The following is a 19285-nucleotide window of genomic DNA, read 5'->3' on the forward strand; positions in this document are numbered from 1 at the left end:
ATTTCAATTGTATCAAATGGTGTGGGTAAGGCCTCTTCCATTAACTGCCTTGCTTCTTCTAACGAACATTTAGATCATATTTTCTCTACAACATTTAAAAAATGATTATTCAAAACGTTTTCGACTTCCAGCTTGTTGTGTATCAAGTTTCCATTCACTTTGATGGTGATGCCGTCATCCTGCACTCATGGTTGTCCTGTCTCCCTTGTAATAATATTCCAAATTGTTTTGATTTTGTTATCAGAGGTATTAATCTCAGACATGATGCACATGCTTCTGGACTTTTTAATAACCTTTCTTAATGTAGCACAGTAGTTTTTGTAATATTTGTCTCTGGGTCATTACTCTTTCTTGTTGTTAGATACAGTACCCTTTTGTGGTTACAAGATATTTTTATTCCTCTACTAAGCAAAGGTTTTTTGCATAGTTTCTTATAATTAGATTTAACTACTTTCTTGGGGAAACAGTTTTCAAATTCTCTTAAAAGTGTATCATGAAATAAGTTAAATTTTAAATTAGCATCGGGTTCCTTGTACACCTCATCCCAGTCTAACTTCTGAAGATTTTCTCTGAAGTTTCTAATTGTTGAGTCATTAATTGAATGCACAACTTTGGAGGGTAGTTTTGAATTACTGTAACTAGTTGGGCATCATGATCAGAAAGCCCATTCTCAACAGGACAAGAATTTATGTTTTTGAACCTATCTTGGTCTATAAAAGTGTTATCTATCAATGTGCTGCTGTCCTTTACTACCCGAGTAAGAAAATTAATGACAGATGTCAAATTGAAAGAACCGAGCAAGACTTCCAGGTCATTCTTCCTATTATACTCTTTCAATGAATCAACATTGAAGTCCCCACAGATAATAATTTGATTTCGCCTGTCTGAGAGATAGCACAACAAGGCATCCAAGTTTTCCAGGAATAAATGAAAGTTTCCTGTAGGGGACCTATACACTGTTATAATTATAAAAGAGCCCTCCTTCAGTTTAAGTTGACAGGCACATGCTTCTATATGTTGCTCTAGACAACATTTCTTTGTATCTAAGCTTTTTACACAGTGATAACTTTTGACATATGTGGCAACTCCTCCTCCCACCTTATTCTCTCTACTCATATGTGCAGCTAGTTTATAACCATTGATATTTACCTTTTCAATATCAGACACAATGTGATGTTCAGACAGGCTTAGTATATCTATTACATTATTAGATTCAATGTCATCTAAACAAACCAGGAAATCTCTGCTAACTGTTTCCAAGGAAGAAACAGGACAAAAGCATATACAGATTCAGGAAGCAGGCCAGCAGTTGTCAATTTTTGTCATAAACTATGAACTAAATGTTAATTTTTGAGTTTCCTACTTGCATGATGTCACAATTTCATGTGACTCTTTCCGTTTTCAATCTGTTATCAAAACAGAGCGTTTTACTTCATTGTTATCGCGGTTTTTAAAATACTTCCCGGCTAGTGCCACTCTGTAATACAACCGACGGGTCCAGCGACGATAACGAGGTACTGCCATATTGACCAGATGGGGCGAGCCTGCATAACAACAGATACGCTATTGTCTTAGCAACGCTATATCAGTTCTTATGCCATGTGTTCGTTGTCCTGTTCTAACTGCTGGCGCTGTTATTAAAATAGCAGTTATCGCTCTTCCCATTTTCTGTAACAAACCAGTATGCAAGTAGAATATGAGGACTACAGCCCTTCACTATTCTTCACTCTTGCAAATTCCTGATCAGCCCCATCTTTTGCTATGCCAATGTTGCATTGACATCTGACACACCGTAGTTCTATAAGTCTCTCCAGATCCTCGAACGCCATGCTTTCCACCTGACTTTCCACATCCGCTTACCTTCCCCCCAAAAGGATTCGTTACCAACTCATCAAATTCCCTCCTCTCCTCTCTCACATAGACCACCTCCGGACAATCTACGCCATCAGCAAACTCCACTCCATTAACTGTGTCGTCGTGTACCTCTCCAATTTTAAGGTGCTGCCACGCCTCTGCCTGCACATCCCACCAACGCTCGACCTGCACACCCTCCACATCCTCTCCCAACAAAATTTCAACCATCTTCCTCTCCCGGATCATGAACTCCACCCTAAAATATAACCATCCACCCAACTCTGAATTATTCCCACCTCTCCACCTCCCTCCCCGCCCAGAGGCTCCCTCTTCTTCCTCTCCCCCTTACCCCACACCTCTTCTTTCTCCTCCTCCCAGTCGCTACCCACTCCCTTTTTCTTTCAAATTCACAGATCCCAGTGCCATCCACCCCTCTCTCCCCGTCCCTCAATAACCACCCCTATCTCCCTGTCATTGACACGTCTTATTAGCCCTCAGTTCCGATCCCCACCACTCATTTCTCTTCCTCTGTAGCTACTTTCCCTTTCGTCTAGCATCACAGGGTAGGTCCTTTTGACTTTCGGTGAAAGTGTGCAGTGCTCTGTTTTTAATTGTCAGTATCTCTTCTGTGTCGTTCGGTGTTGTTCCAGTGTCTTTTCGAGTGTTTTTAGTATTCTTCACGTGGTCCTTAAACTCTGCTGTTCGACCATTTTTTACTACTGCTTTCAACTATTCGTTCAGCCAGCCTGGTTACGTTAGTCTTTCATAATCATCATATTTCGCCACTATTTTAAAATCATTGTCTTCATGTTTATATGTCAGCGCTTAAGTGCGTATAGTCCCCTGCCTGAAGAGCTGGTATTGGAGTGAGGAGGGATGAAATCACAGTATAAACAACAACAAAAAGCCTATAAACACGTCTTGCAGCAAAAATTTTTCAAGGTATGTAAATGTAGTCTCCATTTCAATTTATTTTAATCTTGAACAAAGAACATTTTCCTGAAATATTACATCATAAATCGTGATAGGGGATGTTTTCCATGTGTATGAACTATGTTACAGACCAGGATATGACAGCAATGTCTGTCGAAACCGGTTGTCGAAAACAAGTTTTATGCGATCTTGCTACAGAGATATTTTTAGCAAGTAAAACAGATCCCTCTTAGTCACTTCTCAACATGAGTCAAACCTGGTAATTAAGAAAGGCAGGATTGGGTTACGATTGTGGATGGAGCCCGAATCAATTACTATTGGTTTGCTTTGCAATTTCACACATTTATTTTTATAAATAATTTTTGAAAACAAGCCAGTGAGGTCGCAATCAGACTTTTAAGGCACGTAACCACAATTACGGCTGAAGGCCTTTAACGCAAAAAACGGCAATTTAACAAATACATAAAATACAGACAGCAAATAATTTCTAAAAACAACCCAATGTGGACGCAATTGGAATTTTAACACAAGTAACCCCTATCATGACTGAAGGCCTTTAATGCCTAAATGGCAATTATAAAATAATTTAACAAATATACTGTCAAACAGCTAATGGGATGGCAAAAGTTAATTATAAAAAGAAACATCAGATCCCCAAGCAGGTGAGGCAAATGATGGTAACTTAATAACACAATAATAAAATAATACACAAGGGACAGTGACAGACGGTGCTCCAGGAATCGACCTCTGAATAGGTCACACCAAAAACACTTTCGCAAGCGAAGAGAGAATGGCATCCAAGGTTTGCATTCAGATCGCAAGATGGTAACTCAGACTAGTGGCAGTCTAACGAGCGACTAATGATAATCTTGGTGAGGCTAGCTGACGTCCAACAAACCCATTCAAAGATTTAAAATCAGGCCAAAGCCGGAAGCGACAGTCTGGACCCCGCCCGCAGAATATTGTGCTTAGAGCGCCCGGAACAAGAAGGAATTACTACCACCAAGGTAGAAGAATCGCCAACCAACCAACAAACGCAACTGTTACCTCGCCCAAGGAGTACGTTGAGTAACACCCGTGGCCCAAAGCCTCAGGATAATAAAACCACAGTCACAGGAGAATCGCGAGATTTCACAATGTTGAAGGTTTATCTAGGCGAGTTGAAAACGCACTCAAGCTTGCAGGATCCGGTTCCGACGAGGTCGTGCCCCCTCGTGACCACAGCCCTTCGATGCGGCAGTGCGTACACGCCCCCAGCCGTCTCGCCGTGTTGTCGCTCTGTGCTGACCTCGCTGCTCCTGCGTCCCCAACCGAACTGCCACACTCGTACCACACGGAATAAGCACGAGGTCGCACCAAAGATAGGGCAGCAGAACTACATATCGATAAACGCCGCTGCTGCAACTAGCGGACAGGAAACGCTTACGAAACTGAGAGGCACCAGTGAACATAAGAAGAAGACAAAGAACGCAACCATGCCAACTAAACGATACGGTCTGGCAGAAACCTAAACACGGCACCAACGTGAGCCGCAGCACGGCTCAATAAAAGAAAATTCAGTCTAACTTTAACGTAGTCCAGGGTTCGGAGTATAGCTTGATCCGAATTAATATTTTGTGATAATCCATGATCGGCTCCCTTTAAACCGGAATTTACAAAAATGTCAGCTTCAGGCAGTGTGTGCGTGTGTGACGGTGTACTCACGTTTTCCTGGATCATGTGCAGCGTGGAGGCGCTCCTGGGGTTGTTGGAGTCGGCGATGAGCGACCGCATGGCCTGGCGGATGAGCGGCTCGATCTTGGAGTTGATGGTGCTGAAGTCTAGCAACACGGCCGAGCCCGCCATGCCCAGGATGAAGCCGAGCACCTGCGTGGCGATGAACTGCAACACAACAAACAGGCCGTCGTCAGCAGAGCCGTTCGCGTTCGGAAATGAAATATCTTGGGTGAGGATGTCTTAGGTGACTATATTAAGTTTGGCTTCGGGAAAGGTAAAGGCAGCAGAGACTCATTTCTGTCGTTGCCGTTGATAATGGACGCAAGACCGCAGAAAAACGAAAACCACTTCGTAGAATTTGTCTATCGACAAAAGTCGGTCGACAATGTAAAGCAGGGATCCCCAAACTATTTTGGACAAGTGACCCCTTTTCCAAAATGAACTGTTACCTCAGACCCCCATGGCCAAATTACCTACTTTTAAGATCAACCCCCTTATTCATAATGCACGAACTTGTCCACACAGACTTGCCGAGTTCTTCATCTTGTGCGAACTTGAGACTTTACATTACTACAACAATGCTATTTCCTACAAAAATATTAATTATTCTTAGTACACTTAACATGACATAAACAATACAGTACCTACCTATCTTCAAAGTTTTAAATAAGAACTTGTGTTAATTTAATAGGGGTCGATTGTTAGACCTCGTCGACCCCCAAAATCAGTTTTCGTTTATGTCGACCCCTAAGAAACCGATATCGACCCAAGGGGTCGATATCGACCACTTTGGGAATCCCTACTGTAAAGTTTATGTGCTAATTTCCCGAAATAATCAGTAGCGAAAGTTGGGTATTATTCAGTATTTATACGATCCAGGTAAGAAAAATAAAATTGCAAGAACGAAGTCCTCGGAGTAAAACGGATGTATGACGGTGTTGCAGTCTTTCACACTTCTTGTGTAATCAGTGCATGGAAGAAGCAATTACAGATATAATAGGTAGGTTCAGAAGTGTGATGTCAATTAACTTTGCTGTTGTCTATCAGATCTTTCTGCAGATACTTCCCTATGTGCTTTTTGAATCTCCTTTACACAAAAAGAACCTATTAGGTGACTGTTGTGAGAGATACATGTCACAATAATTATTTGCTTTTTTAGTTTACTCACAGCGACTCTGAACGTTTCAGGTGACTGTTTTAGTTAGTTCCTACAAAAATTATTGGCACTACAAACTGTTATAGTATACAAATTTTTCGAAACTCAATTTTTTTTTACAATTTCGTGTATACGACCACCACGCTTTTTGTAGCCTGAACTGTCAGTCCTTGCTGGCAACTTATAGTTTCAATCTCAGTTTTATTACGATCCAGGAGGCCGTACTTTGATTCGATTTCAACATTGCTGCTGACTGTTGGTGCTGGTAAATCGTTGGCACACTTTTTTAGCATTTGTAATTGGTTGCTTTGTTACTGTTGGTTGTAAACAGAAAATGTTTTGCTGAACAAATCGCCTTAGCAATATTTTATAGTCTCATCATGTAGGTGTCTACATACGAGGGTCACTACACAAGAAATGCACACTAATTTTGTAAAAATATAGTTTTCATACCGCATGTGTGAAAGTTTTACACTATATAGATACATCCTTCCTGATTGTTTTCAAACTTAGTTCAACCTGTTCCCGTGAGTGGCGCCGTCACAGCATGTCTTCAAGACGGCTGCTACACTTGACGTTCGTCAGAACCAACGTGCTGTCATAGCATTCCTGTGTTGTGAAAACGAGGCAGTGGGAAACATCCACAAGAGGTTGAAAAAGGTGTATGGATACGCTGCTGTCGATGGCACGACAGTTAGTCTGTGGGCAAGCAGGTTACGTGATGAAAGTGGGCACGGCAATATTGAGGATTGTCCTCGCAGCGGCAGGCCACTTACTGCACACACTCCAGACAATGTGCAGAGGGTTAACGAATTGGTGACTGCTGACAGACGTATCACTGCGAACGAATTGTCACGCTACGATGGGATAGCGGAAGGAAGTGTTAGCAGAATACTGAAAGTGTTAGCGTTGAAAAAGGTTTGTGCCAGGTGGATTCCCAGGATGTTGACAGTGGCTCACAAAGAAACAAGAAACACGGTATCCAGCGAACATTTGGAACAGTACGAGAATGGTGGCGATGAAATTCTTGGAAGAATTGTGACAGGTGATAATACATGACTCCATCATTTTTTACCAGAGACGAAGATGCAATCAATGGAGTGGCATCATGCAAATTCATCCAAGAAAAAAAAATTCAAAACCACACCTTCTGCTGGAAAAGTTATGGCTACAGTGTTTTTCGACTCCGAAGGACTCTTGCTTGTGGACATCATGCCAAGTGCAACCACCATAAATTCTGATGCATATGTGACGACACTGAAGAAACTGCAAGCTCGACTGAGCCGTGATCGACCACATCGGCAAAAGCAGGATGTTTTGCTGTTGCACGACAATGCACGGCCACATGTCAGTCAAAAAACCATGGAAGCGATCACAAAACTCGGATGGACAACACTGAAACACCCGCCTTACAGTCCAGACCTGGCTCCATGTGACTATCATCTCTCTGAGACACTAAAAGACTCTCTCCGTGGAACAAGGTTTGAAGATGATGGCTCCTTTGTACACGCTGCCGCACAGTGGCTCCAACAGGTTGGTCCAGAATATTACCGTGCAGGTATACAGGCGCTGGTTCCAAGATGACGTAAGACAGTTGAAATGGATGGAAATTATGTGGAGAAATGAAAATATTGTTCCTAAAGGATATATCTACACACTGTAAGACTTTCAAACATGTAGAATAAAAGATGGATTTAAAAAAAAATATTGTGCATTTCTTTTGAAGTGACCCATGTGTTTATTGTCTAGGTTAATGTCATTACCTTAATATTTATTGTGGGTTAGAGCCAACCTTCTTATTATAGAGTATCTTTTATTTCTTTATTTCAGTATATTTTTATTATAGGATCTCAGAAATTACTCTCTTCAAACAAACGCTGACCTTCAGAAATTGGTTACTGCTTAGGTTTTTATCGTGTAGGGGTACTGCGTTTTAGTTTTAACTTTATTCACTTTACAGATAAAACAATCTTACAAACTTTGAATATTTGATTAGTGATCTGATTTATCTCCAAAACAACATTCAGAGCTGAATATATGGCGCCAAAATAGTATTTACCTTCACTAAATTAACTTCGTGTAGTGGAGCGTAAATAGCACTAATAAGATTTATTATTAGTCTAGTAACAGCCGAAGAGATTGGAAAACGCTACAGCAGATTTTTCGCGATATCATCCTGTGTTTTTGTATGAGTGACAGACGTATTCTAAAGGACTTTGCGCTCCACTATTGTCCGCTTGTGCACCCGCCGCAGTTCGTACGAAACGTGGCCTCTGTACCAGCATTTGTCAGTCTCTCAGTATACAAGCTCTCTAATGTAAGATGTTTACTTTAGGTCGTTTGTTGATTACTATAACTCGTCGAAAAAATTTAAAAAGCACCTAACCTGCTATATGTTGAAACATAAAATATAGCCTACGTGTACAAAATATTACATAGCAAAAATGCATTAAAAAACATCAAATGAATCTACACAATGAATTTCTGTTCCAACTTGAAACATACTTCAACTCTACAGGACGAGAGTATCAGTCTAAACGTACAACACACACAATACAGTAATAATCCTAAGATACAAAAGTACTGTGATGTGCATAACGTCTTAGTGTCGCTGGCCTATCGCATTCGTTGACCCCAGATACAATATGCATTATGGTAAGACTAGACTAACAAGGGAAAGACCCCACCGCACCGCCCTCAGATTTAGTGGTAAAATGGCCCAGAGGATAGGCCGCCAAAATCTGAGCTCAGATCAAGCATGAACAGTAGAAGAAGGTGTAATGAACAGTGAAAAGAGAAGCAGAATAGAAACAGTGAACGGTCCAAGCTCACGATGTGCAACATGGGGCGAAACTCCAGAGTCGCGGTGTCGTGGTTGTGTGGTTATGGTGTTGAACTGTAAAGCAAGAGATCCGGGCTTAAATCTCCATCGTGCCCAATTTTTTTTCTTTTTTTTCACAAAATTATGATCTTCTTGTTCGGTCATTGATGTGTCTGTTCTCCTTCTATACTCTTGGGAACTGTCATACTATACATTCGTTGTAGAATGTGAGTCGACATGTAGTAAGAACATATTACTGTCGCAAGTAAATGTGATAAATAGTGAGAGCAGGAGAGATGCTTCATAGACCTCTCACAGAAATGAAAACAACAAATAAACAGTTGTGAATTAAGTTACAATAAAGGACTTCAAGAGCCAAAACTTACAAAACGGAATGCATGAGTCATTACATGTGGTACTTGGTCAGAACGAGTAGGAGGTACGTACGTATATGGAGGTCGATTCCTCACTCCTCACTGTAGCAAACGAACGTTGCACCACGACACAGACCCAGATTTGAATACAGCGAACAGATGCGTCAATGACAGGACAGATAGTTCGTAATTTTGTAGAGGAGAAAAAAGTAGCATGATGGATATTTGAATACGGATCTCCTCCTCCGGTGTTCAGTACCGTGACTACATAACAACGACGCCGTGCCACTTCCAAGTCGCTCGATGTTTGTTGTACATTACCTATTTCTATTTTGCTTCTTTTTTCACAGTTCAGCATAGCTTCTTCCTGATTCCATATTTGATCTGTGTTCTGATTTTGACGGACTATCCGCATGGCCATATCACCATATCACCACTTAAACCAAGGAAGGAGTGTTGGGAGCTTCCCTTGTGAACGGAACGCAGCACGACAGGGCTCTATTCAGTACACCACATTTGAACTGCAGCAGTACGTAGCAAGAACTGTTTGTAAAACGATCAGCAACTTCTGAGCAAAATGGACGAAAGTGCTACGGTTGTCATGGTACATTCTTTGGTAGGCGAGGGAGAAGATTATGAGTTTATATATGTGAACTTTAGAATAGCTGTGTGGGGATTTCTTCATGGTCAGTTTTTAAAAGAAAACTGGTTACAAATGCTTTGAATATACCAGTCCCAAACGAATTACCAGGCGAACCTAACTCCTGACCTTGGATTTACTAGTAAAGTGAAATAAAAGAAAGGTATAGCTGAGGAAAAGGGCGTATATGTTATCCTGTGCAGAACGTACTTAGGTCGACTGTCTTAAACATATATGAAGTATTCGTTTGTCATGGTATGAAGAAGACATCACGTGCTTACAACGTACGGCCTATCTAGGAAAATTTTGTGCTTAAGCACGAAGTTTAATCACCTAAAAATAACTTAGGAGTGGGAAGGATAATATAAATCCCATATCGTCATTATTACTACTATGTCTAAAAAATTTTTGAGACGTAAACGTTAAGCATTTGCTTAGCTATGCTTACAACGCATGAACATCTTATTGACTTAGCACACAAATGGTCATAATGAACTTACGAACAAGTCTACATCTAATCTGTAACATCCGGTAATACAGGCCATATAAAATAGATGGTCATTATTCAAGATTAGTATATTTGACCTGAAATGGTGTAGAATCAAGTCAACATAAACTAATGCACATGCCTGATTAAGCTTCATGATGAAGAAAGAGGGGCCGAGGCAGTTTCAGATCAGTTTTTACAGTCTGACTATAATTTATGGATTTGTAGTTTTAACTTGACGATGTCCACTAAGGACAAACGGTAGTTACTTTCATTCTGAAGAAGGTTGGGTTATCCCGGCTGAAACCTAGGTAAATCTAGGTAAACTATGCAACTGAGACTGTTGGTTTTTAAAATTAATATTTATACAGTTGCTGACAGGGCCGGGAAACGTTGAAAATATTTATATCCGTATGCAGCCCATCACGAAGTGTTTTTTACACAAACATGACTTTATTAAAAACGTAACACAAAATTAACTTTGTCTCTCCCGTACTATACACAGTACGGATACTGGAGGTAACGGAACTCGTCGGCTTGCCGGAATTGACAGTAAACGAATGAAAATCCAAGGAAAACGAGCACCGTTTATTCAGCCATCGTGTGCGGTTGACAGTTTGTGGATCACAGTGTCCACCAACGGTGAATGTAAGTTAGCACAACGGAACTGTAATAAAGTTATCATATTTAGAGTACGGGTACACGTAGTAGGGCTCCTATCAGGATGTCACTCTCTGTAGAGTTTTTAATAATGAAATGTTTACGTGTATGAGACACTGCGATACGTGTTGAACGGGTATTGAGAAGAGGAAGTGGATTACCGAATAATGAATACAGAGTGCTGTGTAAAAAAGGGACATGTTGCTGTTCATATCTTCGTAACAACATAATTACAAGAAAGTCAGTCTGATTGAAATTACTTGGTCGTTAATACGTCACGCGTTGGAGCTTGTTTCCTCCCATCAGAGCGCTCAAGGTCACAGTTGAATCGTTCTCCAAATTGCCACAACAACTGGTCTCCTCAATTCCAATTCCTTGTCCAGCATTCGTTCTTGTTTTTGGACTACGAATCGTTGGTCTGGCTCTTGTTTCAACATACATGCTAAGCACACCACACACACACACACACACACACACACACACACACACACACACAACGATGCTAATGAAATACACACTTCTCGCACACAGCACTAACTAAGCACTACAGGATATTTCCGCATGAGATGTGATTGAGCGTCACGTATGCCGTTATCACAACCACAGAGATCGGCTTGCGTTAGATAACCTTCGCACGACATTGCGTGACACTGAGCTTTTTAATGCTGCAAATCGTCACTGGGAATGGGTGATCACAGTCAAACATACAACAATGTACTTCACTGTTGTACTTCAGCGTTATGGTTACCGAATCAAGCTGAAATGCTGAAGGTGATGGGTTCGAGCTTCGTGAACCATCGAAAATTTTTGTTGAATTTCTAAATATAATCAAAAGAGTTAGATTACCATTTTTATCCAGTTAACTGGTTAAAATATTTATTTAAATTCTAATTCCTTGCAATTTTAATCATCGTATTGACTTCGTTCTTACTTTTCTGCCACCATTCTTTTTCGTCTGGAATCTGCCTGTGACGTCTATAATTTGCAAACGAGGGCCACTCATTGGTTGTGGTAAAGCGCAGCTAGTTTTGCCAGGGAGCGGATAGTTCCAGGTAATCAATGATAGCAAGAAATTAGTTTGCTGTTAGCGCTGAAACTGAGCTTTTCCTGTCTTAAGTTTGCTCGTAGAGGTTAGCTGTATTAACCGTGAAAGAAGTAATGATGGTTTTAGTTCTGCCGCAGACTGTTGACTAATGCTTTCTTGGGTACATCACACATCACGAGGTTGTGGTTGACTTAGGATATAAGATTAGATTCAGGGCTGCAAAACGTGTCCCCTGAAGCAGTGCAATCATAGGTCACTTAAGATAAATTATCAAGTAATTTTTAACGGACTATAGTTAGGAAATTTTGGAAATTTGTCGTAAGGTCTTATGGGACCAAACTGCTGAAGTCATCGGTCCCTAAGCTTACGCAGAACTTAATCGAACTTAAACTAACTTACACTAAGGACAACACGCCTCCGACAGGGGGGAGCCCCGCTTACAGTGAAAAAGCGCCCCACACCGCGCGGCTACCACGAGCTGCAACTATAGTTAATGTTCTCATTGTAGGTAAACATAATTTCCTTCATACGTTTCTCGTGAAATATTTGACAGAGCGAAAACGAGACTCCCTAGAAAGTACACAATGGATTCTTTTATCACTGCGAGATCTAGCTGAAAAAATGGCTTAAATGTGATTGATCGCCGGCCGCTGTGGCCGAGCGGTTCTAGGCACTTCAGTCCGGAACCGCGCTGCTGCTGCGGCCGCAGGTTTGAATCTTGCCTCGGACATGGATGTGTGTGATGTCTTTAGGTTAGTTAGGTTTAAGTAGTTGTAAGTTCTATGCGACTGACTATCTCAGATGTTAAGTCCCGTAGTGCTTAGAGCCATTTGAACCATTTTTTGTGGTTGATCAGGGAAATTGATGAAGACTTAAGTTAGAGATTTGAGAGGAACTCTTAGCCGAATTTTCATAGTCAAAAGAAGGGTGGAAATTGGAAAAATGGGGAGTCAAATTGAGTAGGGTGAAGTTAATTTTTACAAAAACAGCTTTAAATGCTGAACAATAATGAGGATAATTAGGAAAAATGTAATTAGTGATTCGAGGAAACCATTTTTCCTAATTTTCATACCCAATGGAAGAGTGCAACATGGACAAATGGGTTGTCAAACTTACCATTCTAATGTGCAGCATACCAAAAAGGGTCAATTACTTGAAATTAATCAGGGTAATTAAGAAAAACATAATTAGTGATTCGAAGGAAAACATGAAACATTTCACAAACAGCTACTGATAGCTATCTAAACAAAGTACCTAAAAATTCAACTCTTAAACATCAAAGTGTTTTTGCATAAAAGCTATATTCATCTGACATTTAACCCTCAACAACAAATTTTGAATGAAAGGTAGTTTTGAAAAATGATCATATGTTTTGTGAAATGATTGGTGTAAAAGTAAGAAATACAATGTCCAGTCACACCGCATACGGTCGATTTCAACGTGCAATAACAACTCACAGACTGCAGGTGGGAGCACTAGCAGTGCAAGGTATTAAAGCGTGCCGTTGGGACGCGGGAAATAGTGCAATCGTTGTCTTTATGTGGAAACGGGGCCGGCCGAAGTGGCCGTGCGGTTAAAGGCGCTGCAGTCTGGAACCGCAAGACCGCTACGGTCGCAGATTCGAATCCTGCCTCGGGCATGGATGTTTGTGATGTCCTTAGGTTCGTTAGGTTTAACTAGTTCTAAGTTCTAGGGGATTAATGACCTCAGCAGTTGAGTCCCATGGTGCTCAGAGCCATTGCGGAAACGGGGCCATTTATCTGATGTCCCAAAGAGCATGATCATTGGCCCTTGGACCAAGGGTGGAAGCTTTTCAGAAATGGCCAAGTTTTTAAACTGTTCGCGTAGCGCCATGTTTACAATGTACCATTCATAGCAAAATGGTACTTTCCGAAACCAGCGACGTGGCAACTGTGTGATGCGTCACAGGCCATAGGTGAAACGTGTAAACTGCAGTCGCGGAGACGTGTACGGGCGTATAGACGTTCAGCCGTTGAATACCAGACCACCCAAACGAACCAAGGGGCTTACAATGTCTTCTCAATGACCGTTCGGCAAACATTGTGGTGTATAGACTCCCTCAGTTTGTGCGCGGTTCGTGTACTCATGTTGATCGCTGTTAATAGGCGAATAACGCTGGAATTTACACGCCAATATCGGAACTGGTGGTTCACTGAATGGCGACAGGTGACGAATCACGTTTAATGCTCCGTCAGACACGTGGCAGTAGGCGTGTATGGCGAGAAGCGTCTGAAAGCAAATAGCCTGCAACAATCGAGGGATTATTACGGGTGACCTCGTAATTCTGGAAGGCACAATGGACCACCACAAGTATGTATCTGTCCTCGGGGACCATTTCAGCCCAGACATGCAGTCTGATTTCCTCCGGCATGAGGGCATCTACCAGCAGGTCAATGCAATGTGACACGCCTCAGAGCGTACGCACGTAGTTCGAACAGTACCATGATTAGTTTACTGTACTCCGCTGGCCATCAAACTTCCCGGGTTTAAATGTAACCTAGAATGTGTGGGTCCATCTGACTCGGGCTGTTCGCCCCATGGATCCTAAGTCGAGAAACCTAGCGGAAGTGGCCACGGCACTGGATTCAACATGTCTTCACTGACTGTCTTCCTGCCGCAAAAGGTGATTACCGAGGCTTTTCACAGGTGGACACATAAAAGTGACTGGACAGTGTATAACAGATAATGGGAAGATAGTAACATATGACACGTTTGTGAGTGGTGCTCGAAACGATGTACAGGAAATGACGTACCGAATGAGAACTTAAAGTTCATCTTAGATTATTACAATTTTGTACTGTACTAGACTATATTTGTCTTGTGGATTGTATAAACCGTGCAGTATTATTTGCTGTATATGATATCGAACACCATTTAAAGACGCGTCAAATAATTCTCTAATCTGCTTTATTTCTTATTTTTACAAGGGTATTGTTGTGACTGAGAATTCGCAATTTTTCACAACACAACTTTTACTGATGTAAGTTCACAATGTTGATGACTGAACATACAACCGAAAGGTAACAATAAAGAAACAAAGTCTCCTAACTGAGATAAACAAAAGTTCACTTCTTATTTTCCACAAAGGTTCATGGTAACACACTCTTACACTAGTAACAGTCCAATTCCGAGACGAAGACGTAATCTTCGACTGTTGCAGTACACGTGGTAGGCATCCAGCGTGAATTGAACCGCGGGATTTATTTTTCCTTTATTGGATTTCGATTCCCCCCAAAGGGGGCGGGCTGACAGCAGCTAAGTACGCCGCTTTTCAGCATATAGAATTTTTAAAAAATAAGAATATAAGAAACAATAAAAACAGGCGATAACACGGTGACGTAAAATGTAAAAACGGCGGAAAATTGTGGAATGTTAAAACATAAAACTAATGGTGGACGATGATAATAACAGGAAGCAGACAGGGAAAAAGTAGACAGGCAATTAAAAAAAACACGGCGACAGTCTGGATTATGTTCGCAACAGATATAAAAAAGAATCACACCCTGCGACAGCATGATGTCCGTTCGCAACACTTCGAAAAAGACGCACAACACTTAACAATCACTAGGAAGACTGCACTAAAAGGTCGAACTTCGGGCCTGGTTCTAGCCCCTAAATAGCTGTCTCCAGCCAAACAGATTTCGGCGTAGTGATACTTCCTGCAGACCGTGGCTCGAGCTCCCCCTGCAGGAAGTAGTGCTCGGAGTGTCTGTTTCCATTATCTTGTTTGTAAATAGCCGGTGTTTACCATGGGGCTTTTGGGTACACCTTTGAGCACAGACAACCTGTGGTGTTACGTGGGTTGCCGGGCCTCAGGGGCTACCTTGTCTCCGGTATAACATGTATTACCACAAGTGGAAATTCCTTCAAACCGCTGTCACGTACGACAACATTAAATGCAAGTAACAAGCCATACTAGTTACACGATGTCGAGAAAATTACAAGAAAAGTTCTATACGAAATAACGAACCCGTGCTTTGCGATCTGTATGCGCTCATGTGGTTAGCGTTCAAGCCTCGTAGTAGGTGGATCGCTACACTGGGACCGCTCACTTTTTTATTTTTTACTTTACATTTTTGGAACAACACGCCTAGTCAATATGATTTAGTACATACTACATCTGAAAAGTAATGCACTGAGGTCATTGAACACCTCCTAATATCGCGTCGGACCACCTTTTGCCCTCAACTCGGCATGGCATGTACTCAAAAAGTCTTTACAAGTTCCATGCGGAAATATTGAATCATAGTGCCTTTACAGCTGCAAAAGCACAGCCGATACAAGATTTTGTGCACGAATTGACCCCTCGATTATGTCCCATATACTTTCGATGAGATTCATGACAGGCGATGTGGGTGGCCTAGTCACTCGCTCGAATAGTCTGGATCGTTCTTCAAACCAGTAGCGAGCAGTTGTTGCACGTTGACATGTTTGGGATCATGAATGGCTGCAAATAACCTCCATGTAATCGAACATGACCATTGCTAGTCAATGATCGGTTGACTTCCATTCCATGTAAACACAGCCCACACCATTATGGGGCCACCACCAGCTTGCACAGTGCCTTGTAGACTACTTGGGCCCATGGCTTCGTGGAGTCTGCGTCACACTAGAAATCTACCATTAGCTCTCACCAACTGGTAATCGGGACTTATATGACCAGTCCACCGTTTTCCAGTTGTCTAGAGTCCAACCGACATGGTGACGAGCACAGGAGAGGCGCTGCAGGCGTCGTCATGCTGTTAGCAAAGGCACACGCGTTGGTCTTCTGCTCTTATAGGCCATTAAAGCCATATTTCCGTGCACTGTCGTAACGGATGCGTTCGTCGTACGTTCGACATTTATTTCTGCGGTCATATCACACGGTTTTGCTTGTCTGTTATTACTGACAAGTCTACAGAGCGGCGCTGCCTTCGGTCGTTCAGTGACAGTCGTCGGCCACTGCGTTCTCAGTGGTGAGAGGTAATGCCTGAAATTTGATATCGTAGGCCCACTGTGGATCTCGGAATATTGAATTTCCTAACGATTTCCAAAATCGAATGTTCCATGCGTCTAGCTCCAACTACAAATCCGCGATCAAAGTCTGCAAATTTCCGTCGTGCGACCATAATCACGTCGGAAGCATTTTCGCATGAGTCATCTGATTACAACTGACAGCTCCGCCAATCCATTGTTCTTTCACACCTTGTGTACGTGAAACTATGGCCGATTGTATACTGCATATCTCTGCCCCACAAGTTTTGTCACCTCAGTGCTTGATGAAAAGCATGCATTTGCATACCGGTAAACATTTACTGTGTCTCTAATGTTATTTCGCTACCTACTAATTTGTATTGTTATAAGAAATATTACGCGGCTTTTAATTCTATGAGCAAGCGCCTTCATACTTGTTCGTATTTGACTGACAACGAAGGAGAAATTCCTTCTCGTGAAGTTGCTGTTACACTAAGTTCAACAATACACCACCAAATTTCGGCACCGATATTTCCGAAAACGTTGTGTTAGATATGCTTTGTATGTAAATTGTCGTAAGAAAGAGAATTTTTTCTAAATCTCAACGATCTTTATTAGAAACTCTGAAGATTCTTTGTCCACGCGAAAAATTGCATTCATTCGGTGTAGCAGATGCCGTTTTAATTTATGATTTTGTGCCTGTCTGAAAACATCATCCTGTAACTTACAATGTCGAAATCACATATTGTAACTCATAGTATTATTGAATAAAGTTATTTTCACCTTTACAGTTTGCTTTCGGCTGCGAAACGGAGTGGACGGAGCTGTTCACGTCCTCACCACGGCCAGCCGCTGTGGCCGAGCGGTTCTAGACGTTTTAGTCCGGAACCGCGCTGCTGCTACGGTCGCAGGTTCGAATCCTGCCTCGGGCATGGATGTGTGTGATGTACTTAGGTTAGTTAGGTTTAAGGAGTTCTAAGTTCTAGGGGACTGATGAACTCAGATGCGCTCGCCAAGGGAGCTCTCAACCGGTAGCGAGGACTAGACGGTCGGCCAATAGAGTTTTATAGGACCTTCGAGGACTTAACGTTACCGCGATGGAGATAAATATACCCACCACCACCGGAATTTCTGTAAAGTCTAATAATCACAATACCCACATCCTCTGGAAACATGAAACCTGACGTCTATCGCCAATCTCTTTCCTCGACTTTTATACGCCTCCTCGCTAAGTGCCTCATAGGAGTCCTATTCTAGGACCTGTCGGCCGCACAGACGTTCTTGGGCGGAGAGATATACAGTCACGCTGTTTACTACATATTACTATTACAACAAATATTACGCGGATTTTATTTCTACATACAAATTAAAAAGTTCGTGAAACTCCTTCAAATTTGTTCATATTTCATTAACAAGGAACTAGAAATTTTTTCTCATTAACGGGTGCCAGTAAAGTACATTCAACAGTACACAGCTAAATTTCGGCACAGAAATTTACGAAAATGTGGCGTTACGCATGGTTTTTCAAAATGTTGACGAGTTTTGTTTCTCCTTAGAGACTCTCAATATTCCTTGGTCATGCGGGAAAATTGCCTTCATGCGGTGTAGTAAATGCCGTTTTCATTCCTGTTTTCTGTGTCTGTATGAAAAATATCATCCTGCAACATGTAATGTTGAACTCTCATGTGATGATTAATCGTACATTACCCTCATATTGTGGCTTATTTTAACTTTTTGTATTGTTGAGTAAAGTTATTCACACTTTTATTTGTCAATGATAGACTTAGCTTTTCTAAGTCTGTCCCTCGTCCTTGAAACCTATGTCTGCAGATCTAAGCGCCCAATTGCAAAATATTTATTGATACTTCACCAGACTGCAGGTATAAAGAATTTCGAAAACCACGACAGGCATACATTTGCAAGAAAAGTTTATGGTATTGGTCGTTTACTTGTCGATAGTTACAAATGCATTTTTTTGTGACAGTAAAAATTATAAAACACGGAAATAACTTTGGAAAGTCAGTAAAAGTTCAAACAAATACATGTGCGACATTCGATGGAATGACAATAATAGCCATGCAGTTGCAAAATACAGATTTATTAAACCTTGACCATGATTTGGAATTTTTGAAAACTATAATCTCCAGGTGATATTGTATGTAGAATCACATATTATCTCTATCCGATGTGTGTGGTTGACTGCCTAAAACATGAAAGTACCATCCACTTACAAACCATCTGAAATACATGATTTAACAATAGTAGCTCTGTACTATAGGACAAAGTTCTACAGCGGAGAGTTATTATTTTTAAATCATGTATTTTAATTGTTGATTAAGTGGATGACACGCACATGTACTAGACTGCCAACGACTCCCAGAGCAGATATAGATAATACGTGAGTTGACCTACAACACCTTCTAAAGAAGACACTTTTAACAGAGCCGATCCATGGTCAAGATTTATCAAATGTGTATTTTACACCTGGTTCACTGTTATTAGCAATCCATTGAAGCATGTACAGTTGCTGAAGCGCAGTCAAGTTTAAAATCCTAAAGTACACGCGTATTTTCATTACATTATTTTTCAAATGGAATATGTATGAAATAATATGACAAGTGTCGA

At 41.4% G+C, this 19285-nt stretch overlaps 1 protein-coding gene across 1 annotated transcript in view; it reads right to left on the reverse strand.

The window, feature by feature from the left end:
* The window catches only part of LOC124622863 (tetraspanin-2A), a 292273-nt gene that overhangs the window by 15105 nt on the left and 257883 nt on the right, over positions 1 to 19285 (reverse strand). Inside the window, exon 2 of the mRNA XM_047148657.1 lies at positions 4492 to 4668. Coding sequence (XP_047004613.1) covers positions 4492 to 4668 — 177 coding nt within the window. The remainder of the gene's footprint in view (positions 1 to 4491; positions 4669 to 19285) is intronic.

This window comes from Schistocerca americana, chromosome 7 (genome assembly GCF_021461395.2).
Source record: "Schistocerca americana isolate TAMUIC-IGC-003095 chromosome 7, iqSchAmer2.1, whole genome shotgun sequence".
Lineage (NCBI taxonomy): Eukaryota > Metazoa > Arthropoda > Insecta > Orthoptera > Acrididae > Schistocerca > Schistocerca americana.